The 15,746-nt window shown below is 35.9% G+C and overlaps 1 protein-coding gene across 5 annotated transcripts in view; it reads right to left on the minus strand.

Moving 5' to 3' along the window:
• CFAP20DC (CFAP20 domain containing) overlaps positions 1-15,746 on the minus strand; it is a 184,933-nt gene that overhangs the window by 106,822 nt on the left and 62,365 nt on the right. For 3 of the 5 annotated variants that reach the window (XM_087708781.1, XM_087708780.1, XM_087708782.1), the window contains 3 exons: positions 14,207-14,321; positions 9,886-10,042; positions 3,219-3,359 (listed from right to left, as the gene is read on the minus strand). In XM_087708781.1, the coding sequence (XP_087564907.1) occupies positions 3,219-3,359; positions 9,886-10,042; positions 14,207-14,321 (413 nt within the window). The remainder of the gene's footprint in view (positions 1-3,218; positions 3,360-9,885; positions 10,043-14,206; positions 14,322-15,746) is intronic. The other 2 variants (XM_087708783.1, XM_087708784.1) reach the window with 1 other exon arrangement.

Below are 15,746 nucleotides of genomic sequence, written 5' to 3' on the forward strand. Positions count from 1 at the left end.
GGGTAAGCAGGGATATGATTTGCAGTAAATTGACAATAGGGAATTAAAAATAAGAAAAACCTTAAACGTAAGGCAGAAGTGGACTGAGATGTATTTTTAGAGGTCAAATCAATGCAAATTGTATTTTGCATAAGGAGGCAAGGTAATTTACAAATAAACACACCCATCTGTCCTTAATAACGTGATAGCAAAAAGTTGAGGATGCTGTTCCTGTGGAAACAAAAGCATTTGGGCAAGGACTATTAGGGTTGTTTTTTTTTTTTACCATAAATTACCAATTTTGATTTGTGTTTAGTGGAGCATTGCATATTGCTCTTTGCAAGATGAGGTCTTCAATTTAAGCTACCAGTCTTGACTCTGTGTTCAATTAAACCATGGTCCCTTTATTGGAAGAGGGAAAAGCTTCCTACATTCTTACATTGACTAACAGTCAGCACTTAATCTCGCCTGGGAATTGAAGGAATTAATAATGTAAAATGTTAGTCAATTTACACATATAATGATTAGGTGGATACATGTGGATTTTATTAATTTTGTTGAAAGCATTCAGAGCAATGAATTCAAATTACATTTGAAATTCAGGGAAATTAGTTGTAAGCAATGAATTAGGAACCTTTAGTCAAGAAAGGAGAAACAAAAATGCATTGAGATAGAAGGCTTACCATGGCCATAATCTATGGCTTTATGATTGTCAATGCATTTGCTTTGTTATTATAAATAATAATAAAATTGAAAATAGCAAGATATATGGAAAAATGTACAGTAATACCTAAACATTTGTGGACCCTTTTCAATTATCAATCTCTCCATAAATATGACCAAAGCCTGGACAGATCATAGATCATGCTTAAATCATATTTATGTAGCCATATTGCACTGCCATGGCCATTGATAAGTGTTGTTGTGCAGGGCAGCTAAAAGACCAGAGATGGAGTGGGGAGTTATAAAGGTGAGGCAGTCCCTTATCTGACTGAGCTCATGGTTGGGAGGCAACAAGCCATGGTTTGGATTCTGTGGGTCCTTACCTAACAACCAGTTCTATTTGATTAATCGGAGCAATGGGGAGTGGCAGGATTGCTGATGCTAAGCAATGCAGTCACATTTATGACCATATCGCTTAGAGATGAAAATTTGAGTCTCAATTACCCTCATTCACTGAAAAGTATTTGTAAACATGTTTACTTATTACTGAGGCAACAAGGACTGGTTAAATTATCTAGGTGGAAGCATCTAACCAACTTTGTGAGAACTAAAAAAAAAATAGGCAGGACCTGATCTCAGGAGACCACAAGAAAGTTTTAGAACTGTATACTGGACTTTTGTGTATGTGTGTGTTCAAGTTAGTATTGACTCTTAGTGAAGTCCATGTAGCTTTCTTGCCAAGATTTTCAGAAGTGGTTTGCCACTGCCTTCTTCATAGGAAAGAAGAGCTCTTATTGAGGAACAGAGAGTGGTTCAAGATCATCCAATTAGCTTTGTATCTAAGGTGGGACTAGAACTCAAGTCTCCAGGTTTCTGGTTTGATACCTTTAACCATCGCACCAAAAAAGCCCCCCTCTCTCTATGAGACTAGAGTATTGAAAACAACCTGGAAGAAAGCAATACAAACCATATCTATAACATTTAATGTTTTATATGAATTAAATATACAAACAAATTCGTAATTTTGCAAGAAAACTATTTAGCGATGTCCATGTGATCATCAGGAGTCATGCTTGATTTAAACAAAAAAAAAATTAAACAATGATTTGATTGTGATATTACATTAACATTTGTCTGTGCTATAATATTTCCATAGTTTTGTATTAAAGCACATCCACTAAAGCACATTTAAATGGAATTACCAGGTAATTTTACATCAGAATTAAAATTGTTAATAGTGGTATTAAAAATGCTGATAGTGATATTACATGTTTTCAAGGAATCCATGCCAACGCACTTGTAATCATCTTGGCTACCTTTCTATCTCTACATTATGACACATCTCATTTGTTCTTAAACTTTAAAATAAATTGCATTGAAATTCCTAGAAATAAAGTATCCTGAATTTTTATTCAGGTACGAAATAAAATGTCTCACAAAATTAAAGTTGAATGTGTTATCATTTAGAGGATGAAATAAAATTAAAAATTAATTATACTATTAACTGGTAATCCAAAATTAAATGAACTCTATTACCCCCTTTCCCAATTACATTAGATACAGAAGCAGTTTCATAATATTCTAAATTAAATTAATTTCCTTTTTAAATTGTGTTGTAAAACTTATTGATATTTTGCTGTATGGTTTCATAGGCAAAGAGGATTTTTTGGGAATCTTGATCAAGTAGCTTGATTGAAGAGCACACATTTTTCAAATTTTGATTTGTTATAAACAAAGCAAAATATAATGTGGAATTATTCAGTTTTTCAAAGGGTATATATTCCTAAGGAAATTTGGTTTTAATAATTTTATGCTCTGCTGGAAACTGTTTCCAAATCAGTCCAACAACAGCAATTCTCCATTCAGAATTCCCCAATATTTGGGCTATTTCTTTAGAGTGTCCCAAAGGGACAGCAGGTCTTGCATTAACGGATTTCCAGAGAAAAAAATTGCTGACTAGAGGAACCAGGAGCACTACTCAGGTGACTGAGTAGTTGTTGACTACTTGAGGATCATTGAAGCACTTGGAGGTTTAAACCTCCAAGTGCTTCAACGACCCTCAAAAAGGATGCAAATGATCAGATGTCTGCAAGGAATATAAATCCTTTCATTCCCCACCATCCAGTTAGAGCTGAAGAAGCTTCTTGGATGAGAAGTGAAATGTCTTCAAGGAAAAGACAAGAAAGATCAGTTGCCTCTTGAAAAAGCACATGACCTGGATGACTGAGAATCTCTATAATTTCTTTAGATTGATTTTATTTATACTTACCTTGTAGTGAGCACTTAAGACAACTATAATTTTTAAAAATCCGGACTATAAAAGTTAAAACTACTATTAAAACTAGCAATAAATATTATAGACTCTGAGACCAGACAATATGCATCTCCCTTGAAGAGGATGGATGGGTTAAACACTGTTCTTGGTTCTTGAATAATTCATAGTATCTGGGTTTCTACAAAAGCTATATGAAAACAAACATGGCACGTTATGGTTTAATATTATGTGTGACTATAGGTAATGTCACCTGAATAAAATTCATTGGCCCAATTAGATATAATAAAGAAACATTAATCACCTAATTCTGGTGAATTTAAAGGTCGGCCTCTACATTTTTGTTCTGTTTGGCGCAGCTTCTTCATGTTCAGCAGCTGTGTGACTTGCGGCACATCTGCATTTAACTGACAGGCTCGAGGAATCGTATCTCTTGGCCCATCAGCTGTAACAGAAGATTAATACAATCTGAGTGAACTATAGCAAAGACTTCACCTTCTCATTCCGACTATCTGAACGAAGAATCAAAACTAATAACAGCATCAGTGTGCAGTGGAGATACTAGAACTCTGTTTTAGTTCCTGTATTTATATAATGAGAAGAATTTTTCAGCAGTCTCAAGGATCAGAAAGCAAAGAAAAAAAGTCCACACATCTGTTCAATTTCAGTACCTTTTAAAGCCATGATTTCTTCTATATGAGACTCATTATTTATAGATTAGAAATTAGCAATACCAGACATCATCTTTACTTTACCTGAACAGAAGGGTTTAGTTGTTAAATGATGTGCCATAGCTCCAACATCAAAAAGGATACAGAGACCATTATATCTCCATCTTAATTCTTTCTTGCCAATAAAAACGTTTTGATGTTAATTTTTTTTAAAAAAATCAGTGAGGCTCATGTGAAGCACCTGATGTACTAAATAAGTTTTGGGATGAATCCATAGAGAGGACAGTGAGAGGAAAGTTTCTGGCTAAAGGGAAATAATTTGTGTGTGTGTATAACTATATCTATATCTACAGTATATCTCTATGTCGTCTGTCTGTCTGTCTGTCTGTCTGTCTATCTATCTATCATCTATCTATCTATCTATCTATCTATCTATCTATCTATCTATCTATCTATCTATCTATCTATCTATCTATCTATCTCATAATTGCATATTACATTATGATTGCATAATTTTCCAGAACAACCTCTTTCCATGCCTGAAGAGAAAAGTTTTTGATCAGTGTGTGCTGCCTGCTGTCAACCCTGAAGTGTACCTGGCTGAGGCAATCTTGGAGGCTTCAGGATTGCCACAAAGCAAAAGAAGGGAGAGGGAAGGGGAAAATAGCTAGATGGGATTTTGTAGCCAAAACAAAAGAGTTTTCCTGTGGGAACCAAGGACATTCTAATAGGTGGCTGGCCAGAGGAGGAGTGAAGTAACCAAGCAACCAGCCAGCACCTTGGTTGGACAGCATGACTTGGGACTTGGGGGAAAGGGGAAACTTTCCTTTTTAATTAGGTGAAAGCCACAGGAACCTTTAGTCTTTAGAACCAGTTGTGCCAATATGATGTATCCAATAAATTGTTCTTTGACAAACTTGCCTGCCTCAGAGTTCTGCTTTCTATGGGTGCAACGCTGATACCCGCTCTAACATATACCAGTGAAACATGAACACTAACCTCAGAATTGTACAAAAGCTATGAGTAGTGCAAAAGCCATGGAACGATACATGCTCGCCATTACAAGACAAGATAGAAAGACCTGAACATGGCTTAGAGAACAAACAAAAGTATACAATATGCTCAAGAGAATAAAAGAATTGAAATGGATATGGTCTGGCACGAAGAAATGATGGCAGATGGACCAAGGCAGTCATAGAATGGATCCCACTTGATAACTGCTTCAAAGCTTGTCTAATATAGCTAACTGTAAGAGAGTAAACAGGATAAAACTGTTGTGGTGGGAACAAGTTGTAGGAGCATAAATAAATAAGGCTACACAAAATTTCAAATTCAAGGCAATTTGATCAAATCATCCTTTCAATCTGAAACTTTCAATTTATTCATGGCACCAAATCAAATCAGACTCTTCTGAATCCATGTTGAGATTAAATGGACTTTTATACCTGCAAACTTTTTAATCAAATAAATTATCTGAACTGATTGTTCAAACTGAAAATTCAAATAAATTCAACTCACGGAAATGCAAATGCAAATCTGATCTTTAATAATTCACATACGCCAAGTGTTAATATGATTATACTGATACATTAAACTATTTTCCCTTTTTGACAGAACCAAAATTACACAGTTCAGCATTACATTGTAGAGGGCAATGCCCCTGGCTTTGGGAGGTTGCATTTGGCTATGAAGTCACATACTGTGCACTGTGGGAACAGATAATTAATTTCTACCTTGTTAGAATGGTTGGTCAAGACAATGATCTTCATCTTTTCAGTTGCATAAACCTACAACTAGTCACCAGCTGTGTGTCCTTTCCAGAAATCCTAATTGTATATGCATGATTGCTTTTAGCCCCCTCTTAAAATAATTTATATGTGCAGATAAGAATTAATTACATTTCATGGTAGTAGAATTTCACAATTAAAAATACTCAGCAATTAGCTGGCCTCACAATTTAGATTGTGCAGATTGTTCTGTGATCTCTAAAGCAGTTATGCTATCCATGAAACTCCTCTTGTAAGTAAGTTCAGAGAGGTCAATATATTTGAGTACTCAAATACTTCGGCCTAGTTTTCATCTGTTCTATGTTGTTGCTATGCTATTCCATTTATTAAAGTGAAAAACACCCATTGCAATTCCTTTTAATATCAGAACAAACCCAACACCTTTGGCACTAAAATTATATGAAGCCTTTGTTCTTTGGTCACTGAATCTAACCCACAGAATTAAACAATTGCAATCTCCTTCCTCTACAAAGAATATTTTTAAGCATATATGGGTTTGTCCTGACCCTGCAAAACCAGTCTGCTAGACATTTATTATATTTAACAAGCCCAGAGGAATGCTGATTAGCAGTAATGGAGAAGGACATTATTGCAAAGAACAAAGAATTGGTTCATGTTATTGTATACAACCGGTGACATTAGGAAAAAAAAAACAAGAGAGAACCTCTGAATGGAAAAAGGGGGAAGATTCTAGGAGAAGTATCCAAGGAGTCTGCCAATCATTTTGTATCAGAAAGCAAATCAATGCCCTAGTATAATAAGAAGTGAAAAAGCTAAAACAAAATGTGAGGCTACAGCTCACTCTCCAGAAAAATATTCAAAGAGCTTTACAGTAAGAAATTGACTTATCCATTAGATTCTCAATTCTTTGTCTCACCCCTCAGCCTCATTGCTCTAATCCTGAATAAAATGAGGTGAAAGTTTCTGACATTTGGGTGAAATAATTAGCCTCTATTGCTTTATGAAGGAGACAAATTTCTGTTCATTGCTTTTGTAAAAATAACTAGGCACAATTATGCTTTTCTCTGCAATTTCTCTTCTGTATGAATGCTCAAGACAGGCTGGTTTTTTTCACTAAAACTAAAACATGCATCCCTAGTTTATATACATATTTCTCCTGGTTAGCCAAAGAGATGAAATTGTATCTTTACGACTTTGTTTCCTGGAGAAAATAGGTATCAGTTCACAATTCCTGGTCTGGGGGTAGAGGCAGTATGGGTACTGTATCGATAGGAAAACTGAGATACTGCCTTCAATAGCTGAAGTCTATTTCATAAAGTGTCTCAGGTAACGGTGCTGGAAGATATGAGAGAAATACAACTCCTAAAGTGGTTACAGTCCTTATAGCGCATGGGCTCGAGATGAAATAATAGCAGCTGTTAAGAAGCTTGTTTAAGAGGAAGCATGCAAAAGAGAAGCCGAATAACCATACTTCCCATAGCGTCTCTTTACAGCGACACATATAAGAAGCAGATCACAATGGCCAAACAAATAGATAAAAAGGTTTTCTGCAATTTGGAGGACTCTGGTGGAAAAAATGGAGGCATAAATCCCAATAAAGCAGGAAGTATTATATTAAAGCAAGGTCATGCTATAGCATTTGATGAGTCTTAGATAATTAGCGATTGATGCAAATAAAGAAAATGTCAGACCAATGCATAACAGTGAATATCGCTGTATGCAAAAATATGTATTAAACTGTTAATCTCTACAGCAACTCTAGAGCAAGATCAAGTTAAATAATACTGGCTCAGCTAAACTTCAATTACAGCTGCCTTGTTCCCTTCCATTTTGAAGGGCAGTAGAACTTGGAATGGCTTTTTAAAATTATTTTTTATACATTGTGTTTGTAATCAACCCAATAATGAAAATCTCTGGGAAGATGACTAACTTACTGTCTTAACATAACATTGATTAGGAAGTAACATTGGTAAGATTTTTTTTAAAGGAATTTCAATGAAATCTAAGGCAAAACATCTGCCACAGGTATCAGACTGTCAAAGGTAGAAAGTCTCATAACTCTAATGGTTTGTGACCGATCTGCCAGGCAGTCCTTACTTAACCTAACAATAAGAAACATCTAGAATTCTATGTCCCATACAGCACATCATCTGCATGATTGGGAGCCACCCAAAGTTTGGTATAAGATAGGCTGCTATATACAGTAAATGTTTTAAATACATAAATAAAAATAAATAAATACAAAAGAAATGCCAACGTCCACGTCAGGCAGGCTGACTAGAAAGCAATGCCAATTTGATCTCATTGAAGAGCCATGGTGGCACAGTGGTTAGAGTGCAGTACTGCAGGATGCTTTTTTAAAAAAAACATATTTTTATTTCCATTTTCATAACATACAATCACATGTGTACTATACGTAGCCAGTATCATATAGTAATTACATCAGTTCCTCTAATCATCAACGCCCAAAAAAATAAAAACCCATTATTAGCTCTTCTACTCTTCATACACCTCTTTCTTCTATCTCTCTCCTACTTCCTATCTTCCCTCCATCATCCTTTCCTACTCTACTTCCCCATCCCTTCTCCTTCTCCTCTCTCTACATTCCACTCCTCCTTATCCTCATCCTCCTCATCTTCCCCCCTTACCCTCTCTCCTATCCCTCTCTTCCCATCTTTCTCTCTACATTTCACTCCTCCTCATCTTCCCCCCCTTACCCCCTCCTCTCCCTCTCTTCCCATCTCCCTTCTGTTTCCCACTCTTCCTCTCATTGGTGTATTTCCGCTTCTGAGCAAACTCCAATCTATGTTGATAGTATTTATACTTCCATAACAATATACTTAACATATCGTAGTTTTAAAGAAAAATAAGAGAAAACAGTATACATGTGCAATCATATTACATTAAAATCTAACACCCCTCGTCAGACCTCCCTCCCTCCTACCCTCCCCCCCAGCTTTTGCTGACTGCCAGCTGCCTGGAATTTGGCAGTTCGAATCTCACCAGCTGAAGGTTGACTCAGCCTTTCATCCTTCCAAGGTGGGTAAAAGGAGGACCCAGATTGTTGGGGGCAATAGGCTGACTGTAAATAGCTTAGAGAGGGCTATAAAGCACTGTGAAATGGTATATAAGTCTAGGTGTCAATATTATTTTGTTGTCATTCTTGTGCAGACCCTTCAATAAACACTTCAATATTACAGATTATTCCAGACTGACACATAATCGATTAAGCAGGTAAGGCTGGCAAAGGTGGGCTGAGTGAAAGCTACAGTTCTGCAAAACAAATAGCCAATCCTTGAAAACCACAGCCATACATCAACAACAGTTGATCTCCATTACAGAGCAGGACTAAAAAAATGAAAGGTTGTTTTTTTAAAAAAAAAAAAAGTTTAGTTTGCCAACCTCAAATCAAATCACCACGTTAACATTCTCTTGTATGTTCCATTTCCACCAAAAGGAACAAAAATAGAGTAGTTGAAAGACTATTTGTAAAACTTTTGAGCACAAGTAATTTATAAGGGTGATACATTCAAGAAGGAAAAGTTAAAGGATCAGTAACTTAGAGTTGGGTTAATCAAAAGAGTTGCCCCAAAATCTAGTCTCATCCACCCAACTTTTCCCTGAAAATGATCTTGTGCAACCCAGAATATAGTGCAATAAACAGGGAGTAATCACAAATAGCTTTGAATGAACCACACAAGACAACATAAAAAGGATAAAAGAAGCAAAGCCAACCACAAGCTAGAAAAGATATTTGTATTATATAACATAACAAAAAGAAGCTGTTTAATTATTCTTTCCCAGAACCTTTTATTACTTCCTTTTGTAGAGCACATTTGAAGACTGAAGTCTACAGTCTGGGTAGAAAACAAAGAAGTAGGAAAGAGTCAACTGGATGATGTACAACTCACATTTTGATAAGCAGAGCTGAAGGATGGAAAAATGTTTTTTATTGTTTAGTCTAGGAGATGGTGTACAAGTTCAAATAAAATATGCAGCTGATAAATAATAGGAATTCATGAATACACTTTATTAGGAAGATACTTAATGTGCAGTTTATCATCAACTCGCTTTTCCTTCCTCAAAAGTCCAATTTCCATAATGGCCAGATTTTACAAGGGAAGTCTCTGCTCTTTCATTTTAGAAGCTGTCTTGAGAAAATGACAGATCTCAGTTAAAAAAAAAAAAACCCCTTTGATAATTGAATAACAAGCTTTCTTTCAAAGTGCTTAATGAAACACTTACCTGAAGGTAGATTATTAGCAGTTTGTATGCTAATTTAAAGTTGAAACAGTATCTACTGTGCAGTTTTAATAAAAGTGCTGCTTTATAAAAATGTAAATGCTGAACCACATTCGTAACCACATTTAGAAAAGGTCACTCACTATCCAAAGAGTCAGAAACGTGCATAGTATGTCTTATGTACCCATCAATTGCCAGGAAACCATCTAAAACCCTTTGGATAATGCATCACAGAGATCAGAAAGATAAGCATGGAATCAGGAAGCACATCTTAGCCATCTGGAATCCCAGGAAGCCAAGCTTAACGTACCGTCGTCATCTGTGGGGTTCAGGGGGTTTGACTTCAGTGTGAAGATTTTTCGCAGTTTACAGTTGGCTGAAACAATAATGCCATCCAAAGACTGAAAAACAGCGCCTTTGAATATCTCACTGGTAAATGTCACCAGGTCAATGCACAAATTGCACCACTAAGGAGAAGGGGGAAAAAAGTTTAGAGACATATTTGTAAAAATTAATTTTCAATATAATACACTATTAAAAACCAATTGTATTTATTGCTTGACTTATTTACCCCCCTGGCCTCATCTGCCTCTACATAGCCCAACGGCATAGAGTTAGTAGCATAACAGGTTTGAATTCATGCAAGCAAACAAAAGAGAGAATAAGTCATAATTTTGAAAACTGTCTCTCAAAATTTCCTGAACCATTGAAAAAAAATTAGGTTCTTCGGTGCTGACATTTTTAATGGAGAATAGATAATCTGTGACTGTTGGGATAACTCTTTTAGAGATATTTCCATACATAAACAGAAATACCACATGGACAAAAAATAGAGGGAGCAGTAGTGACTTTTTATTGACTTCCCCACTGACATTCCCTGAGGGAAGTTGACAGGGAGTGTGGGAAAAGACAATCACATGACTGTGGCTGACCACAGCAGCAGTGAAGAGGAATTGTACTGGCCACAACTTTGCCAAATTTCAATCCCTTAGGAGTTATGGGTCCTCGATTTTGTCCACATTTTCAAAATTATTCCATCTGAGGTAGATTGATTTAAAAATGTAGAAATTCCACATCGGTGAAATGTTATTTTAATTATCAGTTTACCAATGCCTCCAATGAAGTTTTAAAGAACCATTTGAATTAATAATAATTTCCCAGATTACATAAACTTCTGTGTGCCATTGTGTTCTGTTGAAACTCCACTTATTTGACAGAAGAGGCTAATTTTTTTATCATTTTTTAATAACTGACAAGGCCTAAAGGGATTTGGTTATAGCTTATGCCATGACTCCTGAATGATCCCAGTAGATTAGGGTGATATTCAGCAGATTCTGGAGAACCGGTAGTGGAAAGTTTGAGTAGTTCAGAGAACTGGCAAATACCACCTCTGGCTGGCCCCAGAGTGGGGTGGGAATGGAGATTTTGCAATATCCTTCCTCTGCTACGCCCACCAAGCCACACCCATAGAATCAGTAGTAAAAACATTTGAATTTCACCACTGTAATAGATGCATAGATGTTATCAGTTGTTCCCAATTTTCTTAGTCCTTGACTCAGAGAAAATACAAGAACATCAGTGCTCTCAATGGCTATAATGGCGATAGGGATGGTCTGAATGCATATTTCCAGAATCTGCCAAAATGATGAGGTTAAACCAGTAATAAAAATATGAACATATGCATGAACACAATAACATTCTTGGATTATCTCTTTTTTATGTATAACATTTTTCCTCAGGATGTAATTAAAACCAATTTTCCTTCGAGGTAAGGCTGACTCTTGGTGACTTAATGAATACATATATGTAGTTTTCTTCACGCCATTTAACAAGTGGCTCTTCAATATCTAGGTTTTGGGATTTTCTTTTTCTAATTTCTCAGTATCACCTACAATTTTACTTTTTTTCTGGAGATTTCCAACCCACAAGATTTAACTGTATTTTGCTTCTAAGGAAGGGAACTACTGTTTTACAGTAAATTTAGTTTTAGGTGAGTTTTAGATATTAATCACATGGTGATAGTACTAGCAGCAGTACTTAGACTTATACACCGCTTCATAGTGCTTTACAGCACTTTCTAAGCAGTTTACAGTCATATTGCCCCCAACAATCTGGATTCTCATTTTACTGACATCGGAAGGATGGAAGGTTGAGTCAACCTTGAGCTGATTAGAATCGAACTGCTGGCAGTCAGCAGAATTAGCCTGCAACACTGCATTCTAACCCACTGCACCATCACCTTTTATGAAGGGTGCATTAAGATAATAAAGATGTTTTGCCATTTGGCCTTACCCTCCCCACATGTACTGACTTGTTTATGAATTGATACCTTGGCTAGTATCAGATATCGTGTTTACCCTCTCATGAATGTTTCTCTATAAAGTTAAGTGTTAAAAATGCACAGGGAGGGGAAATTGTACTTTGTAGCCAATGATTATTTTTCTTCTTCCTTCCTTGATCTAAAGTGGAAGACCATCACCAGAATTGGAAGGCTCTAATTTATATCTTTTGGCATTGCACAGTTTCCCCCAGAATCTTAAGCAACATTCCCAAATTGGAACATTGGACATGGCAGTTGTGCACCTCCATATGGTGATCCAGCTTTATTTGTGCAAACCAGAATTCTGTAAATGATCTGCAGGTAAGGTGCTGGCTTGTCCAGATTGAGTAGGAAGAAGTCTTGAGAACTGATAGCTTGTATGGGCAAGCCAGGTTTAATGTCCGAACTCAGTCCTATTCCGTTTGGACAAAAACCACAGTGAATCTAAGTTCTCATAGGGCCCTGGCATGGCATGTATAAAGACAAAAAGCAATGGAATAAGGAATCCATTTGATATTAAACTGATATCTGGCACACTCACTAGGACCAACAAGAAGTTCATTTCATATATTCATAGGAAGGTCACATGTATTCTTCTCAAGTAGTCACACTACCACATATGTTGAAAATCTGAACTTCTAGTATGCATTTATATATTTAAAAGCTGGTTTCTGTAGCCAATCAACATACATTATAAGCTGCGGGGATCAAAACTGAAACAATTAATTTAATGTGTTTCAGAAGTACATTCCAATGTATCTTAGAGAAGTAAAATATAACTTTCAGTATTTACACTGTATGATGTTTTATTCCACTGAGGATGTTTGCCCCCCATTATTAGTTTAAGGAAACAAAAAAGAGTTCCAGTAGCAAAAATCAATACATTTCTTGGAGCATTTTGTTTATTTGTTCCTTTCACCTTCCCCTTGGTTTTCAGAAACAGAACTGTTAGGAGCATGGAAATTAATCTTCCTAGATCATTATTTATTATTGCCGTTACTTTAAACCTCAACAGATTTCACTGGCTGGGACCAAAATATATCAAAGGCAAGGATTAAGGTGCTTGCTTTTGATTTTTATTTTCAAGTACAAAAAGGAAACTGTTGTGAGTGAAATGAAGGGGACATGCTTATATTGTACAGTAACGTAACACTAAAAGATAGGATTAATTCAGAACACATTCTGCAGTAAAAATTAAACCCACATAGTGAAATTAATTCCTGACTTTTGACTGTAGAAAAGAGATTTAAAAATTAGACATTTCATTAATTTGATAACATTTCTAAGGGATGCATAAAACATACCAATTTCAATTTTTTAAAAAAACAAAGAACTATTCTTATTCCTGGAAGAAAACGTTGCATATGTATATAGTCTGGGGGATTATATGACACACACATTCATATTTGATTTGCATTTAAGGATATCTGAAAATATGGACACCATCAACAAGGGATATAATTATTAATGACATAATGCACCCAAGAGAAACTGACCACAGTGGAAGTGAAATTATAAGCCTGTTATGGTCCCATGATGTTTCACTCAATAACTGTGCTGCTTAGCAACTGAATTGCTGGTCCCAACTGCAGTCACTAAGTTTAAGTACTATCGCTTTTTACTACAGATTGCATGAATGAAATGCGTGTTTTCTAGGATATCTTAAACTGAAACTTATTTCCCTATATACATGAATTTAAGAATTCTCTGTTGTTTTCCTTAACCCCCCCCCCCTCCAAATTTTAGACAGAAATCTGGAATCATTCTTAGAAATGCACTAATTCTAGCTGGAACTAATTGCCAGTGATGTAATTGCAGAGATAAGGAAATCATCTTATAATACAGGATCGTGTCTCCTAATTCTCATAATCTTTGACATACAATGTTTGTTGTTTTTTATTTAATTTCTATCGTATCTTTTTTACTCAAATTGAACAGTTAAGGTGCTATGCAAACAGAATTAATAACATAACATTATTGGAATGCTTGGCATGAAATTATGTTTTGATTCTCATCCACTGAATAGGAATGGGAAGAACAAACAGGACCTGGAAATTGTCAGTATGATTCATGATTGATCTCGTGTTCCACCAATCTACTTAATCTCCATGCCACATAAGTGTCTAATGATGATCCAGTTTGTACTACACTGTGTGCGTCGCTGTGCAATTAATTCTGAAGAAATATGTGAAATTAACCAGAAAAACAATTTCTTGTAATCATGATATGCTGGATCATTGGTAGGAAATAGAAAGTAGAAGAGACTCATACATGACAGTAATAATTTGAACAAGAAAGGAAATATACTTACAATTTTGCGCTTGATCATAAGGAGAGGGATTTTTGCATGCAGAGGGGTTATAGACAATTCTTTGTGGATCGTCGATAAATACAGTCTTCTTTTAATATTTCCTAAATCAGTTATCCTGCAAGAGAAAAAAAGGTGAGTACAGAGATGATAGAAATTGATCTCTATCAATTAAAAAAACCTTTCTCTCTCGGCAGCCACAGAAAACCATCATTCACATGTAAAAGCTTTATATCAAGGACAGCAAATGGAGAAGTTAAATATTATCCTTCTACAAGATAAGTAATGAGATTTCTCTCTCAAATTCATAGTCGCTTCAAGCAGAATACATAAAATCACTTTACATGTTAATTTTATTTCAACGCTATGCACTCTTCACTTGATTTCCATAGCATTTCAAACTTACGAAAGAATTCAATTTACATGAATTGAGAAACCACAAGTCTTCAATAATCATGCTCCCTCCCCCCTCCCCCCAGCCCCCTTCAGCTTGTATAATCTTGGAAAATGCTATCACATCTCCAAAAAGGAAAACCGTATCTGTAATATCATATGGGCTTTGTTTAAAAATAGATGCAAAACATTAAAATGTCAGTTTCTTCTTCTGATCACCTACCTCCAAATATCAAACCCACATGCTTACTGCTGTTTAAGCTGTTCTCCAATGATGCCTGAGACACTATAACTGAACATCACTATCAGGTTAGAGTCACAAACAATTTGGTCTCCTATATGCTGTTTCCCATTTCCAAAAATTTCATACTAGCTAAGTTTCTAATTTCATAGCTGAAAAGTTTTGTTTTACCGGAATGTAAAGTTTTAAACCTATAAGCTTATTCAGTTCCCTTTTTCCATCAGGCTAGCAATTCCTATTGCTTGCTTCTCCCTTTCTGATAAACAATTTTAGACAAGTCCTCAAAATCAGAATATTTTCCTTTATTTTGGATATACATGCTAAAAGGGTTGTTTCTTAGTCTGAATGTTCCCAGTTGACAGGTGGCAATGTTCTTGGGACAGCTTATGGGAAAAATATAAAAAAATAGTAGGAAAATAATCCTTTAAAGGCATGGCACAACGTAGGAGAACAAATCCATCAGGACAAGATTCAGCAGTCCATCTTCATTTGAAAGACAAAGGTCATTCTTTTGAAGACTGCAAAGTTCACATTCTGGACAGAGAAGACCGCTGGTTTGAAAGAGGGGTCAAAGAGGCCATCTACGTTAAGACTGAACAGCCCTCTCTCAACAGAAGGGGGGGATATGGCACCACCTATCCCTTGTTTACAACATAATCCTTTCAGCAGTTCCAAGAAAGTTGTACATCTATTTGCACTGCTCAGTTGATGCCGAGGATACAAATAAACCTTCAAGTCGCCTCAATCACTCTCAGAATGAATGCTAACAATTAGATGACTGCAAGGAATGTAAATCCTTCCATTTTCCACCATTCAGTCAGAACTGAAGAAGCTCCTTGGATGAGAAGCGAAATATCTTCAGGAAAAAACAAAGTTCCGTTGCCTTTTGAAAAAGCATCTTTGGGACAG

This window comes from Thamnophis sirtalis, unplaced genomic scaffold, assembly GCF_051295495.1.
Source record: "Thamnophis sirtalis isolate CommonGarterSnake01/CBP01778 unplaced genomic scaffold, rThaSir2_p1.2 scaffold_3, whole genome shotgun sequence".
NCBI lineage: Eukaryota > Metazoa > Chordata > Lepidosauria > Squamata > Natricidae > Thamnophis > Thamnophis sirtalis.